The sequence below is a fragment of the Nasonia vitripennis genome, chromosome 4 (assembly GCF_009193385.2).
Source record: "Nasonia vitripennis strain AsymCx chromosome 4, Nvit_psr_1.1, whole genome shotgun sequence".
Taxonomy (NCBI): Eukaryota; Metazoa; Arthropoda; class Insecta; order Hymenoptera; family Pteromalidae; genus Nasonia; species Nasonia vitripennis.
In genome coordinates, this window is record NC_045760.1 from 21,154,520 (window position 1) to 21,181,204 (window position 26,685).

At 36.8% G+C, this 26,685-nt stretch overlaps 2 protein-coding genes across 14 annotated transcripts in view; both read left to right on the forward strand.

The window, feature by feature from the left end:
* LOC100114473 (neuroligin 4) overlaps positions 1–13,708 on the forward strand; it is a 237,576-nt gene extending 223,868 nt beyond the window's left edge. For 8 of the 11 annotated variants that reach the window (XM_016986595.3, XM_016986593.2, XM_016986592.2 and 5 more), the window contains exons 12-15: positions 6,547–6,916; positions 7,397–7,669; positions 8,224–8,392; positions 9,005–13,708. In XM_016986595.3, the coding sequence (XP_016842084.1) occupies positions 6,547–6,916; positions 7,397–7,669; positions 8,224–8,392; positions 9,005–9,154 (962 nt within the window). In that variant the 3' untranslated portion in view covers positions 9,155–13,708. Of the gene's footprint in view, positions 1–6,546; positions 6,917–7,396; positions 7,670–8,223; positions 8,393–8,516 lie in introns of those variants that run through there. The other 3 variants (XM_031929372.1, XM_031929371.2, XM_031929373.1) reach the window with 3 other exon arrangements.
* A 465-nt stretch (positions 13,709–14,173) lies between these two features.
* The window catches only part of LOC100114432 (nuclear factor of activated T-cells 5), a 65,168-nt gene continuing 52,656 nt past the window's right edge, over positions 14,174–26,685 (forward strand). For 2 of the 3 annotated variants that reach the window (XM_031929364.1, XM_032599059.1), the window contains exon 1: positions 14,174–14,710. In XM_031929364.1, coding sequence (XP_031785224.1) covers positions 14,617–14,710 — 94 coding nt within the window. In that variant the 5' untranslated portion in view covers positions 14,174–14,616. The remainder of the gene's footprint in view (positions 14,711–26,685) is intronic. The other variant, XM_032599061.1, reaches the window with a different exon arrangement.

Below are 26,685 nucleotides of genomic sequence, written 5' to 3' on the forward strand. Positions count from 1 at the left end.
CATCGTAAAATAATATATTTTATGCTCAATACAAAAAATGCACTATGGCAAAAGATAAAAGATTGTAGATTATTATTATACTCTAATATTATAAACAAAAATACATTATAAGTTGAATTTACAATAAAGGAATTTCAATAACATTCTGATAACAATTTCTACGGAAATTATAAAACTGCTTCACACACAGAATTTTCTTGTTTACAAATTTTCATTTTCGTCCACCACATTGGTTCCGCCATTTTGAATTTTCAAAATCTGATATCAGATTTGCAAAGAGCGATCTCAAAAACCCTTATATACAAACCTTCTACAAAATATTATGGATTGAAGTATATTTATAGTTATTTTGTGTTAGGGGTGGTTTACCCCCTAAAGGGTAGTATCTATGAAAAAATCGAAAAACTTAATTTGTTTATTATAGATGTTTACAAATTTTTTCCCATTTTTTTAGTCGTTTAAAACTTTTTTATTATATAAAATTTTTTTTGGATATTTCCGTCCGCCATATTGGTTCCGCCATTTTGAATTTTCAAAATCTGATAACAGATTTGTAATCAGCGACCTCGAAAACCTCTATATACAAACTTTCTACGAAATATTATGTATTGAATTACATATTTACAGTTATTTTGTGTTAGGGGTGGTTTACCCCCCTAAGGGGAAGTATCTATGAAAAAACCGAAAAACTTAATTTGTTTATTATAGATGTTTACAAATTTTTTCCAAATTTTTTAGTCGTTTAAAACTTTTTTATTATATAAAATTTTTTTTCGATATTTCCGTCCGCCATATTGGATCCGCCATTTTGAATTTTCAAAATCTGATAACAGATTTGTAATCAGCGACCTCGAAAACCTCTATATACAAACTTTCTACGAAATATTATGTATTGAATTACATATTTACAGTTATTTTGTGTTAGGGGTGGTTTACCCCCTTAGGGATAATATTTATGAAAACACCGAAAGACGTCAACTAAATTTTGTTATTAAGGATGTTTAAACATTTTTTCCAATTTTTTTTAGTCGGTTTAAACATTTTTATTATAAAATTATGCCAAAAAATATATGTTTTCAACCCCTAAAAAATAGGGGATGCTACCCTTACTCTTCAAATCACCATGAAATACTTGCTCTTTTTGTAAGAAATAACCTCCAATTTGTTTCATTGAAAAATATTAATTTTAAGCGATATTTAAAAAAAACGCTTTTTGGGGGTTAACTTTAGGGGAGGTTTTTACCCCTTAAAAGTGAAAATTAGCCGATAAAAAAAAATACGTGTCTCTTATTTTTTTATGTTCTACAACATATATGAAAATCATCAAAATCGGTGAGTTCGGGTTGGGTACCTTTCCTTGTCAGTGGATTTTAATCCACCAAGTCTTATTTTTTTATTAAAGTTTTATTAAAGTTATTGAAAAAGTTAATCGTTAAAAGAAAATCGTTTAATATTTACCTAAAATAGAATAAAATTACCTATCTTCCCTGGTAGAAAATTGAGCAGCGAAACTGGTGAGCAGACTAGTGACTGGCCAGTGCTACTGGTCAGTACGAAGTACATGTCACTGGCTAAGAACTGCCAAGTATAATTTATACAAATCTATTATACGAATAAACTGGTATAATAAGAAAAATCAAAACATATTTAATAACGATAATTATTTTTATGACGATAATCTACTTAAATCTACCGTTTACCCAAATAATTGTGATAAATTTCAAATGCACGTGTTAAAGAGACAAAAAGTAACAACTTAACCTAGTATGCTACGTAGTGTATACTACAGATGGTACAGGCTGTCTGCTTATATCTTACTTATATTTATATAGCAGCACAATCAGTACCTAACCATACACACATACAAGAGTATATATATCAGATATAGTATACAGGTTGTATATGTTGTCTGCTATGTTATACAGCAGAATAACAGATAACAGCACACACAGTTCTCACGTTCTCAGTCAATGTTAAAAATGATATGGTATTCACTGACTCAATCATTGTTGATTAAGTGTAAATAATAAAAAAGTGTCATCTATGTGCCCAAAGTCACCAATGATGAGGTCTGCAAAGTGAATTGCACAGATATTTTTATCTCATCAGTATGCGAGCCAGTTACTGTGAATGTCCAAATCTGTCATTATCATGCTAAATCCATGGTATTAAAGTTAGATGTCTGTTCTTTTGTGTGAAGACTTGTTAAATTATTTGAAAACTGAATGCCATGTCAGTTTTTACTTAACCATCTTAGTTCGGCTTTTGATCTTGAACCCTTGGCTTTGGCGGCAAAATATACAGGTGGGTCTATACATGATAGACGAATTCATATCAGCTAGAATGAATTCAACTAAATATGTTGTTTCAACATGCCAATACAAATTAATATGCAAATTTTTGGTACTCTAGGTATGATAGTTTACAAATGAGAGCAAAATCAAATTTTTATTGTTTTTGATTACTTTTTTCACAGTTTTATTTTTGCTCTTATTTGAAAACTATCATACCTAGAGCATTGAAATTTTGCAACTTGTTGTGTGCAGTTTCGAATAACTTATGAATAACTTGTTTATTTTTGTACATTTAATTAATTGTACTTATAACCTTAAAAAGTAAAAAATAGATAAAGTAAAAATTGAAATGTTTGATGCGCGTCAGAAGTTAACATTAAAATAAAACGCAAATTGCAGAATTAGGATGCCCTATTTAGGTGTTCCTATCCCTATAGTAACACATAGGGTATCCTACTTCTAAGGTTTGCGTTTTTAATAATTTTATTTGATAAAAAAATTATTACACGTTAATCACATGATTAGTTTAATCATGTGTTTACCGACGTGATTTTTTCAGTAGGGGAAAGCAGGCTTTTAACATTTTTTTGTCCGTATTTGCTCGATTGTTAAATAAGCAAGCTTTTTGTCACTGTAACACAATTTTTGCGTTTTTTTCACCAAATACTCAGGCGTGAAGTACCATTTTTTTACCGACAGACAAAATAGTATCTTGTGTATCAAACGCGTATTGTAGCCTTCTTTATCCTGCTGAGCCTTTAGTGCACATCACAGTTTTTGTAACGCATGTTTAATTTTCACGTTTTTTGTACCTACAAGCGCGGTCTAAACTTTTAAAACTTTATAACATACTCCAAAATTAAAAAAAAATCTTTAATTTTCTTCCGCAACTTTCTAATTTCCCCCGCAAATGTTCCCGCAAATAGAGTTCGTGGGCAAAATATACTGCTATCGACCCGCATTTCAGCACTAAAAGTGGTCGTTTCTATTGAGTGTGGAATAGAACCTTTTCTACCCACTAATTTAGGAAAAACGGGCAAAATGGTATATTGTATACTAAGGGCGTAAAGTAGGCTTTTTTAGGCCGAGTGTGGAGTTTGCAGTACGAGTCAAGGCGAGGGCGTTTACGAGCCGCAGACGAGTACTGCAACCACACGAGAGATTTAATTTTTTTGCCCGGCGGGCGTTTTTAATTTTTTTTCCTGGACTGTAATAACCACTTTTTACGGGGATTCTGGAACTAAAGAAGATTTCGATTTTCTTAAATATTTTATATCACGTTCGCCGAAGAAAAATTATTATTCATCGTTTCAATAGAAACAGGTATTTACCCGGTAAACAAATTCGTAGAAATCGTAACATTCTATAAGAAGTTATAAGCTACAGTCCAAGTCACTACCTTGGTCAACCTCTCATTTGCAACCTAAGACACTGTTCAAGTCACAATCTGTCTCACCATCAGAGTTGCCCCTTCAATTCGAGTCCAAATCGAAGTCTGAGTCTAATTGTAAGTCACATTCACGAACCAAGTCTAAGTCTAAGTAACATTCACGATCCAAGTCTAAGTCTAAGTCACATTCACGATCCAAGTCTAAGTCTAAGTCACATTCACGATCCAAGCCTAGGTCCAAATCACGGTCTAAGTGACGTTCACGTTCAAATTCTAAGTGTAAGTCACGTTCACGTTCAAATTGTAGGTCTAAGTCACGTTCACGATCAAAGTCTAAGTCTAAGTCACGCTCACGATCGAAGTGTAGGTCTAAGTCACGTTCACGATCAAAGTCTAGTCTCCTATTCATCCAATATCTCCTATATCAAATTTCTCTCCAGTTTGCTCACCTAGTCGATCCACATTTCCCACTCCATGGTGGATTACAATCCCCATCTCCCAATAGATCACGGCATTCTTTTTCCCAAAGATCACGATCTCCATCTCCCAACAGATCACGGCATTCTTCTCCCCAGAGATCACGATCTCCACCTCCCAACAGATCACGGCATTCTTCTCCCCAAAGATCACGATCTTCACGCCCCCCTTCTCCCCAAAGATCACGATCTCCACGTCCCCCTTCTCCCCAAAGATCACGATCTCCACGTCCCAACAGATCACGATCCCCATCCGGCCCTCCCCGTGATAGATCAAGATCACCGCATCATAGGGTAGAACAGCCTCCTGTTGAAGAAGTTGAAAATTCGAGTGCTAAAATATTTTTTTTCTCCATTTAAATGGAATATACATATATTATAAATAAAAGAATATACCCCTATAGGTTCAGAGATTGATGAGGACGAAAGAGATGAGCATTTTGATATGATCAGAAAATATAAGCCGAAACTATATAAGCAATTTAGAAAATATCATCTTCTCTTGACTCCAGGTAACCATTTGCATTATTTTTTTTAACAAAAGTGCTTTTTTCAAGTAGTGTGCGTAAAATGCACTTTTACGCATCCAGCGCGTGCGTTTGATCGTATAGAAATCTGAACACGATTACTTGAACAATCGGTCTGAAAACCCACCCCACACACCCATGATCATATATGATTTTTAATATATACTCTTAACGTTTCAGCGGGTCCTGAGCCTAACAATCGTTATGATGATAATCAAAATATGGTATTTATTCATTTATTTAAAAAGCCCAAATTCTATTTTGACAGTTTGTTCAATAATGTTTTATTTTTCTAGATATATTTAGGATTAGGAAAAAGAGTTGGCAAAAGAAGTTTGCGTTTAATGAAACAAAAGGTTTCACTAAGTTTTGTAGAGAACTCGCTAGAAAGCTGTGGAGAAATGATCTATGCAACATATGTCTGTTTTTTAGATTGTTACAGGTTTGATAAGTGATTACATTAACGACGATGAAAGATTTAAAAATCTGGAAATCGAAGACAAAAACGTCATGATAAAGCAGAGTACTAGACGCTTAAGCGTAAACATAAGGGACAATAGGCGAACAGCTTTAGACACATAATGTGATTATGAATAAGATGTATGCTTATTATGATGCTAAGATATATGATATGTGCCTTATTATAAAGTTCAACCTTTAATATGTCCTTTTGATCATTTGCTATCCCTCAACAAAAATTATTTTCAGTATTTAAATTATTTCTTAAATATTTTCAATTCGTTTAGACAATCATTCTTATTACTGTTTGCATACATTATATTTCGTAAGGTTGTTTATTATTGTGGGAATGCGTGCGTAGAGTATGTGTGTGTGTGCGTGTAAGAGAGAGAGAGAGAGAGAGAGAGAGAGAGAGAGAGACTTCGCGATTATGCGGAAGCGTGTATGTGTGTGTGAGAGAGAGAGAGAGAGACTTCGCGATTATGCGGAAGCGTGTATGTGTGTGTGAGAGAGAGAGAGAGAGACTTCGCGATTATGCGGAAGCGTGTATGTGTGTGTGAGAGAGAGAGAGAGAGAGAGTAAGTGTGAGGGAAGCCCGAGCGGCCCCCGCCGCTCGGTCTTAGCTAGTCCTCCCCCGCCAAGCTACCCTCACCCCCCGCGAACTACCGAGGGGCTGAGGCGTTGCGGCCAGCGCCGGGGGGCAGCAGTCCCAGCGTGACCTCGAACGAGAGAAGAGCCCTAGAAGTAACTAGCCATATTATTTCAAAGTGTAACCATTATCGACCATATCAACAATATATACCATTCAGTTTATTCTATTTCTCTTTATTCAATACACCCTGTACACCACGAATCCCACATTATTTTGTTCGCATTTTTTTAACGATGTCATAGGGTTTTTAATAAAACTAAATTTTATAGAAACAAAATAACTGTTACTGCAGTTGGAATTTACACTCATGAAAGGTAAGTCTCAATTTTTAGACAGAAAAAAAAAATCAAAACGTAAATTTGGCAATCATCCAGAACGACTTAAGAACTTAGAATTGTTCCGGCGTTGGGACTTGGCCACTGTTGGTAAAAATTAAAAAAGAAAAAAGTACATAGGGCGACCATCTAAAACGACTTAAAATCGTCTAAAATGCGTAGAAAAAAGGGTCCAAAAAATACGTTATTTTGCATAGAACTTAGAATTTTCCGGCGTTTGGACTTAGATTTTTTTGAAAGCATTCATACAAAACAATCAAAAATATTTAAAAAACCATAAAAACACGATCATACAATTATTTCTAATCAGGCTTTGTACTTTTTAGAGTGGTGGAACTTAGTTAATTGCCGCACTTGGTCAGATGAGCTTTTGGCGTGAGATTTTTCAACAGGGCCCAAAACCACTTTTACAGGCATGAAACCAAAAATGAAGAACCACTACCGAGCGCACCAGTTGTCGGTCTGGCTGAGGCTCGTTCCGGAACTGCATCGCGCCGGCATGGAGGACGTGGAGCCCCGGCACAACCTGTTTCGCGGCTACGCGGACCCGAACCTCTACGACGGCTTCGTGCGACCCGACCCTCTGAGCAGGATCGTCAGCCCCAGCAACGACCTCGACTCCCAACGCCGAGGTGCTGGATCGGCGGCGAAAAACGCGACAACCGAGCTGCCCACGACGACGGACTACAGCCTGACCACGTGCGTCAGTCTCATCCAGAGCACAAACATACAGAACATTCACAACGCCAGCACGGACACGCTCGCGAGCCTCGACGCCGCAGGGTGAGTCTGCAATGAACCTATAAAATGATCCTGTGCAGTTTTGAGGCTGATGAATAATCGCGCGTCAAGCTGCTGAGCGCAGTTATTAAGCCAAACGTTTGTCGCGTTTGGAAAAGTTCAAGCGCGTTAAACCCCCTTTAATCCGCTCGAAACATACGCAGGAATTGGGTCACCGCGAGGGCCGGACTAAGTACGTAACGCGCGCTGGAAAATTTTATCCGCCTTTGAAAAAAAAGACATGAACTGAATAAAGCGAGAAACGATGGATTCTGAAATTTTTAAAGCCCCCGACACCAGTTTACAGTCGGCGTAAAACTTCATACATAATATACTTATTCCCGAGCCTGTGAAACTGCAATTTTTCACCAGAGCCGTTAGGTTATCCGGGCGGAGTAAACGTTGATTTAGGTCCGATGAAATAATTCAAATTAACGAGTTAGCTGCAGTGAAACAGAAATAGAAATTGTCCTTTGTCCGCAGCTACGCGACGTACTCGACGGCTCTGAGCGTGACGATAGCGATCGGCTGCAGTCTCCTCATCCTGAACGTTCTCATCTTCGCTGGGGTCTACTACCAGCGCGACAAGACGCGACTCGAGGTGAAGAGCTTGCAACAGCAGCAGATGATGAACCAGCAGTGCGGGCCCAGAGGTTTCAACGACCTCAAGCAGCCACCCCCACCGCCACCCCCGCACACGCACTTTCCCGGCGGTGGTCAGGTCATCGTCGACGTGGAAAACGAGATGATTCGCAGGTAGAACTATTGCATTTGAATTTCAACGTGAATTCACCTTTTCATGTAATAAAAATGAAGGCGACTGTCGATGTCGTGTATATACGCGCGCGTTCAAAATTAAATGAAGGCAAATGCAGCTGCAATACAGTAATAAATACCGCGACTGCAAAGCAGTTTCACGCGTTTTACGTTATTCGATTTTATGTGCTTTGTAACAACGAAAGCGAACTCATTTTATTCTGCGCTCATTTATCATAATCATATACAGAGTTTCAGGTGCTTAAGGGAATGCCTGTATGCATTCCAGCTTGAAAGCTTGAATTCCAGCGGTACAATGTAACATCATTATTACGCGAAAACTTGATTAAAATGTTATTGTAGCACATCCCGGAGACAATTAGTCCTCTCTCGTATAGCGCGCTTAATGTGCCTACATAGCGTTGATAAGAGTCTCGTTCCAGAGCTATTAACCGCGCAAAATTTCCGCCGTTATACTAGTATGCTAGTAGCCGAAACGATCAATTCAGAGCCATAAGCAGGAAGGTGTAGAAGGGCATTTTAATTGAACGCAGGAACGTGATGAAGACGGCGCCGCCTAGCGAGACGAACATTCTCTTGCAGCAGACTCAAGTGACGCACACGCTGCCTCATCCGCACCACTACCAGAAGCAGCATCATACGCAGCACTCGACACTGCCACGGGGCTCGGTGCTCCCCGACATAAGCACGCAGCAGAGCCAGGTAAGGACTGCGTATGAGGTGCAGTTATAAAAATATATATTGTATGGCAGCCCATGTACTTACATACCTTCCTCAGCTCTGGGGGCCATCTCATCAACACAATGTTTTTCGGCTTTCTTTCTAGATACAAAAGGAAACACTTTGGGCCCTAAGTGTATAGTAGGACAATCCGAAGTCCAAAGCTTTCTTTCCTTCCACGGTGAATAAAAGGCTCTTTTGTCATCCTTGTATTATCATGTGCGGGAGTTCCTTTTTCTCATTTGACATGCGTGTATTCTTATACTTTCTCGAGAACCTAATTATATTGCACGACTTTGGTTTCTGTACACTCGGGGCTCAAACCCAGCCAGGCTGTTGACGCACACTGTAGTATAATACGCATACCACATTCTTTGCTTCTTCGACGTTCTCTCATACCCGCGCGTGTCTCGTCTCACCACACTCTGCTCTGCCGCTGCATATCTCTTTTCACCGCTCTCGTCCTGCCTGCGCTATGATATTACAAGCGCGGCTCGCGTCTCCCGTGCAGCCGGAATGCGCCGGGAAGAAGGAAAAAATTCTTGCGTAACACATAAAGGAGCCGCCTTGTGCGTGTGTTCCTTGGGCTTGCAGGGACCGGCCAACGGATCGATCCACCTGACGGTGCCGCGGGCTCCGCCGCCGCCCAGGGCCAAGAGTCCACCCGAGAACCAGCCGCTGCTGCAGCAGACGACGATGCTGTCCGGCCGAGTGCAGTCGGGCATCGGCGAGATGCGCGTCTGATGCTTCGAGCCCCCTCCCGAGCCACTGGTCACCGATCTTCTCACCGCCTCCACGCTACTCTAAAACCCAACTCCGCGCAAGCGAGTGCAGAAGACGGCCTGACGTACGCGACGTGTGTGTCCGCGGAGTGTAGGACAGTGAGGCAGGGCTCGTTCTTCTTAGTTCCTTCTCCCGCGGTTCTTATGATTCGCAACCGTCGTGCGCGTAGCATCAGGATGGATTTTTCTGATCCCTCGCCGTGTACACCTGAGAAGAGGACGACTCATACTCATCCTCCGCGCGAGCCACGTCCCGGAAGGAGGGGGAACACGAAACTCTCGAGCTCCGGAACTTTTCGTCCTGTAAGAATAATCAAAAGAACGAAAGTGCGCGGACTGCGTTATTGTGTGCGAAGGATGTACCAGATCGCGACAAGTGCGCAGCAGAGTACTACGACGTCGTTATACATAATTTATACATATAAATATGCATAGACTGGTCAAGAAGTTGTATTTTTATGCAAAATATCCGTGCTTTCCTGGCAAAATGACTCGAGTCCGCTTTTTGCGTTTTTCCGATCTACTCGATCGCGCGGGCTGTTTTAAAAGGCAACTCTATTATGCGTCTGCTCATTTATTTTTTGTAGTCTGCTTCGAAATGGACTGAAGAAAACATTTTGTTAGAACACCGGTATAAAAGTTTATATTTCAAAAAAGGAGATTGCAAGTTGAGTTGTCTTGTTGGGAAGCCACAGATATACAAGTGTGACAGGTGTAGCGGTGTGTTTTGGATGGGCATACATTGCCGCATATACTTACGAGGATATATAGATAAGTGACGTTGAAGAGAAGGTTCTCGCGGGCGCGCGCGCGACAAAGTAGTCGCGCCGATGTTCATTAAATCAATTATTTTATAATTATTGTTATTGTTATTATCATTATTATGAGTATGAAAAAGAAGCGATATTGCGTTATAATATATACGTAAGCGGTACACGATTCTTTACGAGAATGCAAGTGATTGGTATAGGTATATAAGATAGAGCGTAAATAATCTCGATTATACAAGAGGAAGCGAAAAAAAGTTCATACATAGAAAAGACTGTTTTGCCTCTTGCACAGTCGAAGCTGCGATGATGAATAAAGCACCGATATCGAGATATAATTTAAACTGGTTTTTGATACGTTATTGCAATCGGAAGTATCCTTATACAGTCGTCGGTTTTTCACCGCCGAGCTACGACTGCGAAGAGCGCGATTATAATATAATAATTATTATTATTAATATAAAGAAAATATATAAATATACATAAGCTGGGATGAAAGTAGCGGATTCCGAATAAATCGCTCCTCCCGTCCGATATTGGATACAAAAAAAAAACGAAAAAAGAGAGATGACAAGAGAGAAAAAAGTGGAAAGGCAAAAGCGAATGATTTACGGTTCTCCTTGATGCATAAAGTGCTGTACACAATAAAACTTCTCGTCTTCCGTATACGAGCCCGCATTATGTATATCTCGAATTACTTTTTGCATTTTTATTTTTTTTCAAGAGAAAAAAATTAGGTACACGACTGTAGCAAACTGCGGATCGACGCGAGAGCAGAAAAAAAACTTCAACGTCGAGGATCCGTCGGAGGAAAACGATCTCGGTGTAAATGTAAAAACGATGTATAGATCAACGCGAGGATGCAGATTTCCTGAAAGAGATTCAGTGTGGAAAAAAAATATTTAACGAGCAGCCGACGTTCCTTAAAAAATTGTAAATCAAAAGTTTTATCTAAACTTATTTGTACGGGCATAAATTCTAAAATCAAATTGTCTCGACCTGTATGTAGCTTGCCGGCTGTCGCTGTAATCCACGTTCACATTTTTGTAATTGTACATATCTTTCGTAAATCTGATGACAACTGTTTTTTGTCCTACTTTCATGAAGGGATTTTCGTAATTTTCTAAATCGATCTAGTGCTAACAGCAAAAAGAATTATTACATTGTAGAATATTTGTCAATTTGAAAATCGTAATATACTCGTATGGATTCATCAAATTGAGGTAAACGATAATGGCCGGTAAGATTTGCAGTGTCATTATGTTTCAGGAAATAATTTGTGCGAAAGGTTTGGTTGGACTTTTTCAGCATCGGATAAGCCGTAAAATGTTAAATTACTATGCGAGAAACTTGATAGTGAGTAAATTATTTTCTGAGAGGTACCGATATAATCTTTTGTCGATTTAACTGTCGTTTAGCGTAATATCGAGGGAAGATAAAAACAACATGTAAAGTACTGACTACCGCCATAAATTTTCAAGTACCCCGATGTTCACGTTAATTACTTTTTAATACTACTTCAGAAAGCTGAAAATGTACTTGCGATACATGTGTAAAATAAGTGGTAATAAAAGATAAAAGCAGCACAATTCCTCAGAGTAACGTTGAAGTTCATTTTCTAAAACTAATTATTATGCATAATTTATTACATTTTCAAGCTCCAACGTCTCATTGTATACAATTATACATATAAAACACATTTATTCGACATATTTAAAATCAAAAGAAGAGAAATGAATGTTAAAAGGGATGATCATATTCAACAAGAGAAATTAATAGCTGGAAAAACTTGTACGAGAGCTGATAGCGTTAAAAATAATATTTATTGTTATAATCGTCGATGAAGCGCTAGTTGTTATACAGACCGAATGTTATACGTCGTGCGCCGAATGTCTTTGAAGAAAATTAAGAAAAAGTATAGTGATGCCAATACAGATATTACAAAATTATTTCAACGTGAAAATGCGCGAGTATATGTGAATACAATATCATTACATATGGACAATCTGATTATATACATATATAATATATAAATCGCGTGCATTCGTCAAAGCATAAATTACACAAGAGATACGAAGGAGAATAAAAATAAAGTCCGATAGAAGTAATCGCGAGAACGATGGGATGGATCTTTATGAAAGCAAGGATATATTATGTCTCGAGAACTTGCAAAGGAAAGATTTTTATCCGTTTATCGGGCTTTTACGATAGCCTATACACACGCTATACGCGAATAATCTCTAAACAATTCTGGTTTGCCAACAAAAACTCTCTTCAATAATAACTTTCACTCTTTAACAATGTCTATGTAAGTAAATAAACTTTTTAATATAAATTTATCAGAATCGAGATTCTCAAAAAATGTGAAACTATACTGTTGGTGATACGGAATTTTTAATGATTATTATTGCATAATGCACTCGATTAGTTGCCTTACTCACTTCTTGAAAATGATAAGAATATATAAATTTATTGAATGTTACGAATACCAATATGTTTAATTATAGTATGGATGTTAAAGCTAACAATATATTTACAATACAATTTTAATTCAAAATGATTCGCACTTTAACGTCGTTTTATATTCATGAGTAAATATTATACAAATTAATTTGTGTTATATTTAAAGTTTACACGTGTCTAAAAGATGAGTTGAAAGTTTTAAATATATTTATAAGAATCCAAAGAAAATTCAAAAGTGAGTAACGTAGCTACTTGAGCATTAGAAATATAAAACGTGAGTATATAAATATATGACGATTAAATGCACAGACTTAATTCAGGCTAGTTCAAAAGATTAAAAATAAAGGAATCATTTGGAAGAGGGTTGAACGTGCAAGTGGAAGTGAAAGTCTTATCACCACTTTGAAGCCACCTGTCTCTTCTAAGAGTTTAAATGAAAAACAAAAAATCATATGAACGACACATCCTACTTTATAAATAATACAAAATAACTTTGCTGTAATAACTCTATTGAAAACTACGTAATCATCGACACAGAAATTTTGACGTCTCATCAAGTTTCAGAAGTGGTAAACTTCACATTGGTGATATTCAACTTTCAAGCTTTTGCCAATCAGAGGGATTTATAATTTTGACTCTGATGTGTCTTTATCAGCCATCTGCTATATACGATCGGGAATTATTAAAACCGTTGAGTTATAAGCAAAAAAAAATTAGAGCCTTATGAAAGACAGTTGTAGTAATTTTTCCTGCTGTAAAGCTGTTATATACTCAAATCATCATCATAAATGTCTGTAACACGTACATATGCCTACATATGCCCTATAATTGGTGAGTTATCCTTCTTATGGTTGTTAAAACATCAGCTCAAATTATACACATCTCTAAAATAAAAAAAAAGGAATAGAAAGAAAGACACACACATTAATAGACGCACGTAAATATGTATACATACACATAAAAAGAGATCGATTATTGCGAAGCATGCAGATTTTAATGAATCCATTACAAATCATGAATTATATACATAGAGCGGAAGAGGGGCGATTATGAAAAGGCGCTGTTGACGATGTTTTATTCGTTGACCTCACGCTTTCTTCATATGACAAAAAAAAATGGTTAATGTGCTTTCGGCCGAATGCGGGAATTTGTATGTTAACACAGAAAAATGAATATTTGGAATTAAATAGAAGAGCGAACAAGATACTTAAAAGTAACACAAATACCATGTCGATTAAACGGTTTTCTGTTGTCATACTGTAAATATATGTGGACTATTAATTGTAGATTTCGGCTTTCTTTATTGCCCCATATTATTTTAATAAAATAACCAGAGATAGTTTATTTTTGAATTTAAAGAAAATAATAACCAATCATATAGCTTTACGCAAATTCAACTTGTCTTTGATCGTAATGACTATCACAACTTGAATCGTTTTACATCCCGAGTAAGTATATTTGAAGATTATGTTGTGAATCCAATTTCACAGCTCATTCATAGGAACATTGTCCTTTCGTGTACGTATGCATGTAGCGCAATTTCCTTTTTCACACTGGTGTCACACTAAAGATCAATACCAGTCACGGACAAATGGCGCCCACAAGTACGATATTTATTACAACTACACGATCAGCTGATGGTAAGGTAAAAATTTACCTTACCGGCGGCCAGTCCAGCACACTTTAACTGCTTTCACGACGGTAGATGGCGCTGCGCTCGACACCGAGTATTTAACCTTGATACCACGCTAGCGCGCAAATCGTAACATACAACACCGTATTATTCTTCTTCCGGGTTTAACCCAAACAATCGGCGACAGATTTTGAACAATAACAAGTCTTACTCGGGGAAAGCGAGAGTAGCAACCGACAGAACATAACCCCAAAGCATCTCGACAGCGCAAAGTGATGCAGAAAATCAACAGGCCGGTGAGTGTCTCGTCAAAACGAAGAGCAGAATTATAGAACGCGACTACGTATAAATATATACGTTCACACAAACACACATATGTTAGAGCTTGTATAGCTATATAGGCTGCTTCGTGCGAGAACTGAAAGAGAGAATATAGTAGCAAGAGTATACGACATATAATCTGGCAGCCCTGCGACCAGCAGAGTATGTGCAAATGGCTGCCGCGCGACTGCTGTGAATACTTGTAATAATAATGCGTATCCGCGGCTCGCGCATCGTAAGATGTTGCTGAAGAGCCAGAACGAGAATCAGAAGAAGGGACGAAGGGGTAATGGGAAGGCCAGCAACGGCAGGTCAACTACTACAGCAACAGCCGGTGAGTATTTTCTTTAGAGTTTATATATGTTGTTATATATGAGTTTACGTATACACGTTGTATATGTATGCGTGTACGCATACATGCACTGATACACGTATGTATATTTATATGTGTATCAAACCTCAAGTAGACTTGGCATAAACTCTTATTTTTCTGAATATATGTACACGATGTATATACATGTCCTCGACTGACTGATGTGTGCTGTCTTTGGCCGTATATTGCTGTATGCTGCTTCGACGAGGTTATCCGCTCTCTCAGAGACTGCTCTCTTACGCATGCACGTATGTATAACATATAGATATACATGCGCCCGCGCGCGCGGCCACGAGAATATCAACACAACATGGCTGACACATCCGCGATGATGATGTGCGCGCCAATTAAAAACCGCGACAAGATTTTTTCGGGTGGTTGATTTTCAATGGGTTAGGTTTTCTATATTCACTGCTCTTACTGCTTTCTCCAGCAGGTGATGTATCAGTGCATTTTCTAGGTTAGGTAGGCTTTGTTTACGAAAATACTTGTGCCGCTGCTGACGACGGTATTTTTCGAGATCTTCTGCTACGGGGTACTGCAGAAGGAAATAAAATAAAAGTAGATGGCCTTTTATCGAATGCATTTGAAAAAAAAACTGTCAAACATATGTTTTCATTATTTTGTCTTTTTCTTTGAGATTACAATCCCATTATTCTTTAAAGCTAGCTGAGATTGAAAAAAGCTGTATTTATAATTCAAAAAAATACCTTTTACAAGGTAAAATGTTGGCAACTATAAGTTTTGTACCCATCTGGATTTCTCCTCTAAAAAGTTATGCATTCCTTAAAGAAATTGTCTAATGTTTATAGCTTACAAAAGTTTTCTCTATTTTTATTAATATACGCTGATGAATGTAGTGAAATCATTTTTAAAAATGTCAAGTGTTAAAAATCAGAAGACTGACAAAAATCATTACTTACTCCAAGAAGAATCAATCTCACTATAACTTCAAGGTGAAAATCTGCTTCGTGTTTCATGATTCTCTCGCATTTAATCTGAATGTTCTAAAACTAATCCAAATCATCTTGTTCAAAAAATGAGCAAAATCATAAATATAAAAAAATCAAGTAAATTCCTCCTAAGTATATATTTAAAGAATTTACTTGATTTGTTTATATTTATGATTTTGCTCATGGGTACCAAACTTATAGTTGCCAACATTTTACCTTGTAAAAGGTGTTTTTTTTTAACTGGATTTCATAACCTTTTAATGAGTTTTAAATAAACTTATAAAGAAATGTTTAAAGAAAAATTCAATTTGAATTACAGCATAGCATAGTTAAAAGTTTAGGTTTGATTTTTGCAAAATCTACTACACCTGCACTAAAATGCGTTAGATAATACTTTATGAACTTTGTCTTCAACAAGTTTTAATAACTTTTTGTTATAAGAGCAGTTGTTTTTGAGTTATTGTTGAAAAACCACATTTTGACCATTATTATTGTTAATAATAAACAAAAAAAGTATTTGACTGCTGGAAAACTAAATTATTTGTAATAAGCTGCTCGTTTACAACAATATCCAGTTGAAAAATTTTAGAGACACGATGCTACGAGTTACATTTTTGCAAAAACTGCTACGCGAAAATACGTCAGATGATAATTTATGCATTTCAATATTTCAAGCAACTTTCAATCACGATAATTTTTTTGTAGGTGCTGTAGTTTTTGAGATATTTTTAAAAAACCATGAATTTGCCGTTATTATTGTTAATAACAAACAGAGTAAATATTTGCTAGGAGGGAAACCAAGTTATTTTCAATTAGCGCTATAAATAGAACCAAACCGAGTTGAAAAATCCAAGGAACAATAAAAAAACACAGAAAGGTAGCTGGCGTCTGAATTAGTATATAAGTAAGGCTTCTCTATCTATATCTGCTGAATTCTGACTAGTTATTGACTCTTTTGCGGCTCGATCGGTTCAGCTGGGCTTGCACTTAATAATTATCTTCCTGGAATAAGTATATTTTGGAACTACGGGCGGTTTTCTTCCAGTGTAGGCTACTAAGCATTGGCTTCCAAAATTGCATGTCACTGCATAGCATATGCATTTTCAACCCTTGAGGCGATAAAGAAACGGCTGCAAGCCGTGAAATGAGAAAAACTTGATCACTCGCGCAGAGTGTTTACTTGCATTAGCTGATCAACAGGAGATCGAATAAAATATATACAGAATTCATAAAACGTAAATAGGTTATTTAGCAAATTCAAAGTATAATGCGGCGCGCTCCCGACGGCACAGTAAATATACTTTATTATTTATTATTATTTATTCACCAGAAAAATTGTTACAAGACATGTGAATCATGCCTGAAAATCCTGCAGAGGTAAACAAAGTTACCTGTTAGCAGGCCTGGTTACAACAAAAACATATATGAAACTTAAAATTAGAACTTAACCTATTTAAAACTACTTATGTACATAATTGTATTTGTCGCTGAACAATTTTACTTGTTGTTTTTAACAACAAGTTGCTATTTATTTTTTAATTTCTTATTTATTACTATTCTTATTATTAATATCTAAAATATATTTTTTTAACAATTGGATTTTATCCGTTCTATAATTTTTCTCTTATTTACAGTATATATAACTTATATTAGCCATTGGAGCGCTACCGCGCCCCTTAATGATGAATAAAATTTTGATCTAATCTTATAAATTTAATATTTAATTTATCAAATTTCTATAATTGTATCATAAAACACTGTTTGTTATAAAAAAATTAATTTAATTGAACATATATGATTTAGATAGCAACACACATAAGTACAACACACATTTCATCTTTCGCGCTAAAAAAATGTAATCGTAAAAAAATAATATAATTTTCAATGTCGTGGCCGTTCACATAGCCTTTGCGTTACGCGCGCGCATTCTCAATTGACAATATACAGACAGGATTCTACAATTGAGGTTAGTTTTTTTAATAAATAAATTGTGAGCAGTTTGTGCGCTAATTTGTGAAGCGCGCATGCTTTAGATAACTTTGTAGGTTAGGTTTAATTTTCTGAGAATTACATAAGGGACAATGCGCACTAAAATAAGAAACTGAGTCTGGGTGACAATATTTTATGATATAATTAAGCATTCTAGAATTCTTTGTTACATGATAGTTTTCATATAGTTCAATTATTTTTTCCTCGTGCATTTTCAAGTGTGATTTCGCAGATATTTGTAATAAATACAGGTATGTTGATCGAAAATAACTCGATTTAACAGGTCCGTGCAATATTTTGTACATTATTAAAGATTCCATAAATTTTTTCACTGTTTTTATTTACAGTAGTTTTTATTTACTTATAAAGTAAAATTATAATTGTATGAACCCTGAAAATTTTAACTCCGAATAAATACGTATTAGATCTAACTAAATATGAAATTAGAATGGAAGAAGTAATGAGAAGCATTGCATTTTTAGCAATAGCATAAGGAATATATCTAAAATTCACTATTATAATTAATCCTGTTGTTGCTAATAAAGCAAGACATTAATATTTTTTGAAAGTGATTATTCTGTTTCCATGACATTCAGCGATTGTCTATTGATTACCATAAAATCGTAGAAAAGAAATTAATTTAATTTGTGACAGCAAAATATTTAAAGAAAAATTAATTTTTACAATAAAAATAGGTTAATTGGTACGAGGAAAATACATAAAAATACAGAATTGCTCTCTTTAATAATGCTAAATGAAGGGAAATTAATTTAGACCATTGTTCCGCCTATGTCGATGCAAATAGGAAAATACATGCGTACTGAATCGATTATAATGCACGATATATCACTGATATTTCTATCGTCCTCTTTACTGCTCAACGAATTCGCAGCAGCACCTCAATGATCTTCTTTTCTCAGAATAAAATTTCATTTTTTAAATTTCTTCTCCATTGTTTAGATTCATATTTTATCGCTATTTTATTTCTATTTTATCAAGTTTATCTGTCAAAAGAGTTATATGTTAAAAGTGAAAAACTGATAATAGCGTCAAAAGTTATTCGCAATTTTTTACTTATCTCTACAAAATTTAGCTCACGAGATTTATAAAACTCGTAGTCTCTCTCACACACATACACACTCGCGCGCGCACAAATTTACTTCGGTATAATATCGATAAAACTAGACGGTCAGAGACGTACGTACGCACGCAATAGGGCAAACTTACATTCGCATGCAAAGAGAGAGAGAGAGAGAGAGAGAGAGAGAGGGGCGTTGAGCGTCAAGGCCTTTGCAATGTAGACTCTCAATCGTAACCAATCAAAAGCCTTCCATGTTAATTTGTGGTGGACCACCTTTTGAATTCACGCTTCTCTTTCTCTCTTACGCCTCATGGTTTCTCTTCGGACCCTAGAAAAAAGGAAGTGATACTTATCTCTCCAGTTCGCATCCATGGCCACTTTATTATTACATACTTCGCTTATTTTGTACATTTACTTTCTTCTGATATATTAATATACGGAATTGTTTAAAAGTTTGAAGCGAGGGCCTGTTTATCCCAATTTTGAATGTCAGTCCCATTATACCATGCATTTTTTTAAACATTATTTTAATAATAACAAATATATACAACAATTGTATTTTAAAAATAAACTACCGATTCAAGATGCTTTGCGCGCAGTTATAACATAAACAACCGATGTATCAGGCTAAACAAGACAGTTTTAGCATTGATGATACACCACTATATCTAGACTCTGTGCAAATACTATTGTGAGGGTAATCGAAAAGTGTCAATGCGCTACTTGCTTTTACCTGCCAAAGGCACGGAGAGTTTAGGTGGTGACGAAAGGGCTTGTCAAAAACTGCTTGCACCCACCGGTCCGTGTAGCAGCGTTTTAAATTTATTTAATGGTCGCTTTAGTCCTGCTTAATATAATATTGGAGCCAACGTGACCGATTGTGACCCTATCTTGATCTGTCATTTACATTGTTTGCTTGCAATATACTTGATGTCTTGATACGATAAAAAATTGTTTTATATATACATATGTGAGAGTAACGATCATCTTACTGAACATGTATCAGTTTTAAAAAGAGAAACGCACACAATTTCAATACCAAAATGTGGAGTTTTGATACAAATCATTAATTGTATCTTACCTATAAAAATGTTACGCATTACATTTGTAATTATATCAGATAGACAGTCAAAATAAATTGACAGTTTCATTATTTTGCTCTCGCGCAAATTAAACCTCCGATTTCGTGTAGCGTGCACTCAATTTTAATTCAGCTTGACATTCGAATTCACTGGTCGGCACTCTCGTCTAGAGTTGCATCATCAGGACTATGTGTATGTGTAAACATATAGGCTCACGGTCTCAAAAAATTTTTAAATCGAGCTCCAATCGAGCCTCTTCAGCTGTTAAACCGGTTGCCATTTTCTGTTTTTTTTTTCAAAGGCATCACACATTCTAGATTGGCCTAGCTTTGTAGTTCTTCGCTATTATTTCGCTATTATTTCTGTTTTTTTATTACTCCTAATTTATACAAAATAAGCTTTTATCGCTTCATTGATTTTTTAATCAATCGTGTGACTTCATAGCTTATAAACAATTCAATAAACCAAAAAGAATATAGGAGAAGCCGAAATTGTTAAAATGTTATTTGGCGCAAACAAGTGCTTATGCGCCATCTATTTTCATCTGCTATATACAATATACATGGAGAATTTAGGCGGTGACGAAAGATCTCACAAAAGGGCCAGTCCAAAAATGCTTTGTTTTAGTAATTGATATTGCTGTAGCGGTTCATACGTGCGTACGTACATTAAAATTTAATTTAATTTCTGTAGCTGACAGTAAAAATTATATAAGTCAACTTTTCGTATTTTCAAGAAAAAATGGTTTCCATGTTCATACTTATTATACTCTAGTCTCCCTGCCAATATTCAGTACACATATGTACATGGAGCTATGGCCGGGGTATACGTTTAGTGCCTTATGCGATGTGGCAAAAATATCAAATTATGTTATTATGCCAGGAACTGTTGACTTGTTTAGCACTATGTTTTGCGCCTTCGACATGTACGCATTGCAAGATTAGTAGCAAGACAATCAACACATCAATACAAATTTGCTTGAATAATTCTTTAAAGCAATTCCAAAATCGTTCTTATAGCCTAATGTAAGTCTATCCCTATATAAAAAGTCATGACCGGATGTTGTGAAGCCAAGATAGACGTTATGTGATTGGCTCATGTAGTGCGCATGCATCCAAGTCAGGAAGTCTAAACTTCTTGTTTTGTAGGTTAGGGCGCGCAAAGCGCGCTGTTCAAGCTCTCGTAATTTAAAATAACCTTTGGAGTATCTGAAAACAGGTCAGAAGGCAATATTTCATTATAAATCAATAAAACAAAGTCCCAGAGAAGGCACCAGCACATGAAAAACTCATTTTAAAAAGGACTTGCGATTATTTTGTAGGTGTATCCTAGCTTTAAGGCAGCGTTTCAGCAAATATCGACATATTTACATAAAAAAAACTATTTAAAGATATGACATTTTGGCTATTAACCACAGATTTAGACTCGCAACAGTATTTTTAAAATAAAAATATTCGATATATATATAAATAAGCTTTAAATGTTTTGAAAAAGAAATCGATAAACCTATATGCCATCTTAAAGTTAACTAACGCACACTTTCTATATTATGTAGACAATCTTCGGCGTTTTCTTTTTGTTCTCTGTACACTCGCGGGAGACGGGAAACGAGATTCTAGTCAAGAAGTGGATTTTTTATGCTAATCGTTATAAAGTTTGGCTGCTTGATATTCAGATGCGAATACTTAATGTTTCGCAGACTTGTTGGATGGCGAATGTATAATTCCAGCCAGATTGAAACGTTTAACTTACGTTTAAGCATTTTTGGCGTAGACAATTTATTTACAACTCGATTGATAATACTGTGCAAACTGAAAGAGTAAGTATTAACTCTGCAAAAAGAATCAACGCTAATGAGAACTTGACACACGATTTAAATTAGTTCAATGCACGAAGCGCCGTGATAGCCTTGAGAAATCAAAAAATTCCGGGATATGTCAACTATCAGCAAGCAAACAGGCAAGCTATAAGAAAACCGTTTAAAAGTTCACTTCGACGGTACTTAATTAATTATTGCCGAGCGTGTGTATCTCGTGCAATTATCGATGCATTGGCCTCGATGAAATTTTCCACTTTGCGAGGGATGAGCGATTTTTTTCGAGATCCGCGCATTACTCTTATTGTTTTTGCCTATAGTCGGAAAGATGATGAGAGAGAACCACGGAGAACATCAAACTCTTAAACACTTTACAAAACACAGGGACGTTGATTTATGGTTATAACGAGCGTTTCTCGTTCCATCCGGTTTCTGTATATTGACTGATTGTAGATGCAACTGCGTATATGCGTAACGAAATCGGCTATAACGATTTTTGATCGGGGACACGACTATAACATCGAAACGAAACAAATCGAGCTACAAAGCGAATCCGCCAGGGGTCGCAAAATAAATACATTGGTCATAAATCATCGCGGAGCAATCGTTAGCTTGGCGGGAAAAGGGATGCGCAAAAAAGGCGAGAATCCGAGCGCGAGGAAAATGAGAATTCATTCGTTTGGGATCGAGCGATGAGCACCGCGCACACGTGAAAGGCATAAAACGAGAGCTATTCGGCCGTGGCGCGAGTTTTATTGGGAGCCTTGCGTAATTGATTTTTCTTGCCGCAGCTGCTATCACTTGCTGCTTCTAATATCTCTCCCGTTTGCAAGCTGCTCGCGTTTTTCTACCGGCGTTGATTGACTAATGCACGGAATCAAAGGAAATCGCCCTCTGACTATACTTAAAGGCTCGTTATTGTTCAGACTCCACATGGTGCAGAACCGGAAGAATTTGGTTTCGCGTCCTTGTATGGATTAACAGAGATCCTATTTTTATTAATTAAATTTCAAGAAGAATTGCAAACTATTGACTCGCTGATATAGAGATGTTGGTCATTTGGATCCTGATCATATAGAAATAGATTTCAGTGATGCTACGGTGAGACGTATCTTAATACACTGTTGAGCTTGCAAACATAGATTAGATTTACTGAAGTAATACATAGGAATCATAGCCAGATTCGGTCATAAAAGAGCTATGCAAAATGTGCTCATTCCAATGATGGCAAAATTAAAAAAAAATCAATTATTATCGTAACTCGTACTATATAAGACGTAGAATTAATATGATGGTTTCGGGCTAACGTTAGTACCATCAAATGTTCGAAGAATGTAAGAAAAAAAGTTTCATCATGATAAGCTAGTTCTGGGCTATTTTAAATATTTGGATTTCTACCAAGGAACACAAATCACTTGAATATTAAGCTAAACATTGAAAAAAAAATGTAAATCATATAAGTTTTTTATAATATTTGGTGATGCGTACAGATTGTGTAACTCATCATTGTGCAGTCGCCTCCATTCCCCGGTTTCCTCATCTTTCTTCATCCCGTATATTTTTCGCAAGACTTTATTTTCAAATACCCTAAAACGGTTGTCCACCTGCTTAGTGAGAGCCCACGTTTCGCACCCGTATATAACCACCGGCAGTATTATTGTCCTGTATATTCTTATTTTAACGTTTTTAGACAACAGCCTCGACTTAAGTAAATTACTCACGGCGTAGAAGTAAGCATTACCTGAATGGAGTCTCTTGTTTATTTCGACATTAATCTCGTTTCTATCATTTATGGTCGTACCCAGATACCTAAATTCGCTATCCTTTTCAAAAGTGAAATTCCCAATTCTGAGATCTCCCTCCCCTCTGCAGATGCCTAGTTTATCTACAATCATGTACTTTGTTTTTGATTCACTCACTTCTAACCCTGTATACTTCGCCGCTTTTATGAGGATTTCCGCGTTTCTTGCTACCGTTTCCCTACAATCCCCCAGTATATGCAAATCATCTGCGTCGTTCCATTAAGCGTTGCGCCCAGCTGGCTAACCTGCATTTTTCTAACGACATACTCTAACGTTAAGTTGAACAGCACCGTAGAGAGCCCACCCCCGTTCTGATACATTACCGCCTACTCGAACCTTTCCCGTGCTTCCGTTCAGACATATTTGAATTAATCTCACGAGTTTTTTCGGTACACCGAGAAGTACTAGAATTTGATACATTTTGCTTCGCTTAATAGAGTCGTACGCTTTTTTAAAATCTATAAATAGTTGGTGTATGGTTTCGCAAAATTTCCACTTTTTCTCTAACAACTGTCTTATGATAAACGTTTGATCGCTCGTCCATCTGTTGCGCCGAAATCCGCACTGATAATCTCCTACTATATCTTCCGCGAATGGAGTGAGTCTAGCTTGTATTACGTTTGACAGAACTTTGTAGCACGTTGCTAAAAGTGAGATACCCCCTATAGTTATTGCAGTCTGTCTACCCCCCTTTTTAAAAATCGGTATAATGATAGATTCCTGGGTATATTCGCGTATAAATTCGTCCTCATTTTTACTCGCAACAGGATAGACGTCACAGTATACAGAGAATGCGTCACGATGTGTATACATACTGCTTATTAATAAATTTGAAATGCGTGAACCGTTTCCCTTTGTATCCTATGTTTTGTCCACGATTCGCACACCTTTTTGGTAACTGGTTTCCAGGCCTTGAATATTTATGGGTTTATTCGCAACGACGTTTGTAAGTTTGATTAATTATCATATACATATATATGAATCCTGTACTTTGCAGGTAGATATATACTAATGAATACACGACTGTGTGCATGGCATTTACATTCGGGTGTATAGTATTGTGAACTACTTGTACTTCGCACGGCACAACACAACTTGTACAATTAATTACACGCGCATATTTCCTTCGCGACAATCGTCGTACAATGAATCAGTAATTATATATTCTGTATAAGTCCATGAATTTCAGAGAATATTTTTATGCCGCGTAAATCTAGCTTATCAAATTGCAAACAATATTCACCTTTCCGCGCATTCCAAACCAAATACAATCAATACGCAAATTTCCCGTTATTTCAGAAAAAAATTTAAGCAGTTAACCGTTTGTCACCATCTCCGAAGCGCAACACTTATACAGCCACATAGCAGATGAGCATTGAGCGAAGCAAATGGCGATCGCGTGCGCGAATGGCGCCTTGGCGTTTAACAGGTCCGCGTGCTCGCGATGTTCATACAGTTTCGTAACAGCGATTCTCTCTCTCTCTCTCTCTCTCTCTCTCTCTCTCTCTCTCTCTCTCTCGCGCGTTTAACGATGACTGCGTCCGTTGTCGTCGGGCGACACATAAACAAACGAATCGCCACAGGCATCATGACCGCTCAATTAAGCTCTCGGCATATGTGCAAATCCAGAAAAAACCGGACACTTCAGGGGGTCTGAGTGAACAAATTTGAAATTTGAGGGCACACCTACCAGAATAACTTTTTTGGGTTCCGTAGGCCACCCAGAACCCGAAAAACCTTGGGTTCCCAAGATTAAAAAATACCTATTTTTTGCCGGGCATTCTCTTATGGGAATTTAACACGGGGAAAATTATCGAAAACAAGCCACGATTCAACTTTACCCACTTAGTGTATGAAGGTGCAATTCAAAAATATGTATTGCTAGGATCGAAGTATCAGAAGAGAGCTCGTAAGAACAGAAGCTTCAATTTAAGGGCTGGTGAGTTAAAAATGGTTGCCTGGGCAAAAAGTTGTCTAGGCTAGAAAATAGTAAATAGTCACGAAGAGTAAAATGTTTTACGAAAATCAGCGATCTTTCTCTTATTCTTAAAATTCTTATAACTTTTGATCCGAGCAGCTAATTTTAATCATCCAGGGCTCAAATTAAAGCCCTTTTCTTCTGTTGTCGTTTTAAATGTTTTGGATTTCAATTTTACGATCAGCTATATCTATGCCTATCAATTATGGCCGTTTTTTGGCCGTTTTTATCGTCATACACACACACATATATATATATATATATATATAGCTGATCGTAAAATGAAAATCTTATTCTAAATTTTGAAAGCGAAAGAGAAAGAAAAGAGCTACAATTAGAGTCCCGGGAAACCAAGGTTTTTCGAGTTCTGGGTGGCCTAAGGAACACAAAAAAGTTGGTTTGGTAGGTGTGCCCTCAAATTTCCAATTTGTTCACTCAGACCCCCTGAAGTGTCCGGTTTTTTCTGGATTTGCACATATGCATATACGCAGGGACATGGGTGTGCGTGTGCCGTAGCGCTGCCTTTAATTGACTCGAGGACACATTCTATACGCGAGACTCCCGACTCTCGATCTCTCGGCCCTTTGTCTTTATTACGGATTACTTCTCGTTGGTGTGATACAGGCTGTGATTATATTATTGGAACTTCGGGAACTTTCTCCTCGCAAACCGGATTTTCTGTCTCGTTTGCTTTGCCATATTTCGGTTTATCGATGTTACAGCTTCGTTTTGATCATTAATAAATTTTACTTACAATTTTTAAAGATAAATTTTATCATATTAGCCTTCTCATGCACTCTTCATTCTGCGTTGCGAAGTATAGCTTAACGGCTTGTACGTGCTCGTCCCCTGGTAGAAATTTGACCCTATTTCTGGGCAGCATTTCTAGTCAAAATTTTTTAAAATAAAACACTGTCAAAAATGCGTTTTAGAGTATTTTCAGTAATTTCAGATGAACTTCATTTCAACACGCGTTGACCAGAAATTCTGCCCAGAAATAGCGTCAATTTTTTTATCAGGGACAAAATATGAATTTCGCTGCAGTACTTTTCAAAATAAAAGTATGTTAGAAAAAACGCTCGAAATCGTTGCCACGCGCAATCGTCGCGTTTCATAATTGGTTTAGCCAGAATGCAAACTTCAAACGCCGGCAAACAAGTCTTTTATAATTAGCAAACAGCTTTGCATCGATCATTAGCATGTCTGCTGGTCCACTTAAAACAAAGAGCCGAAAG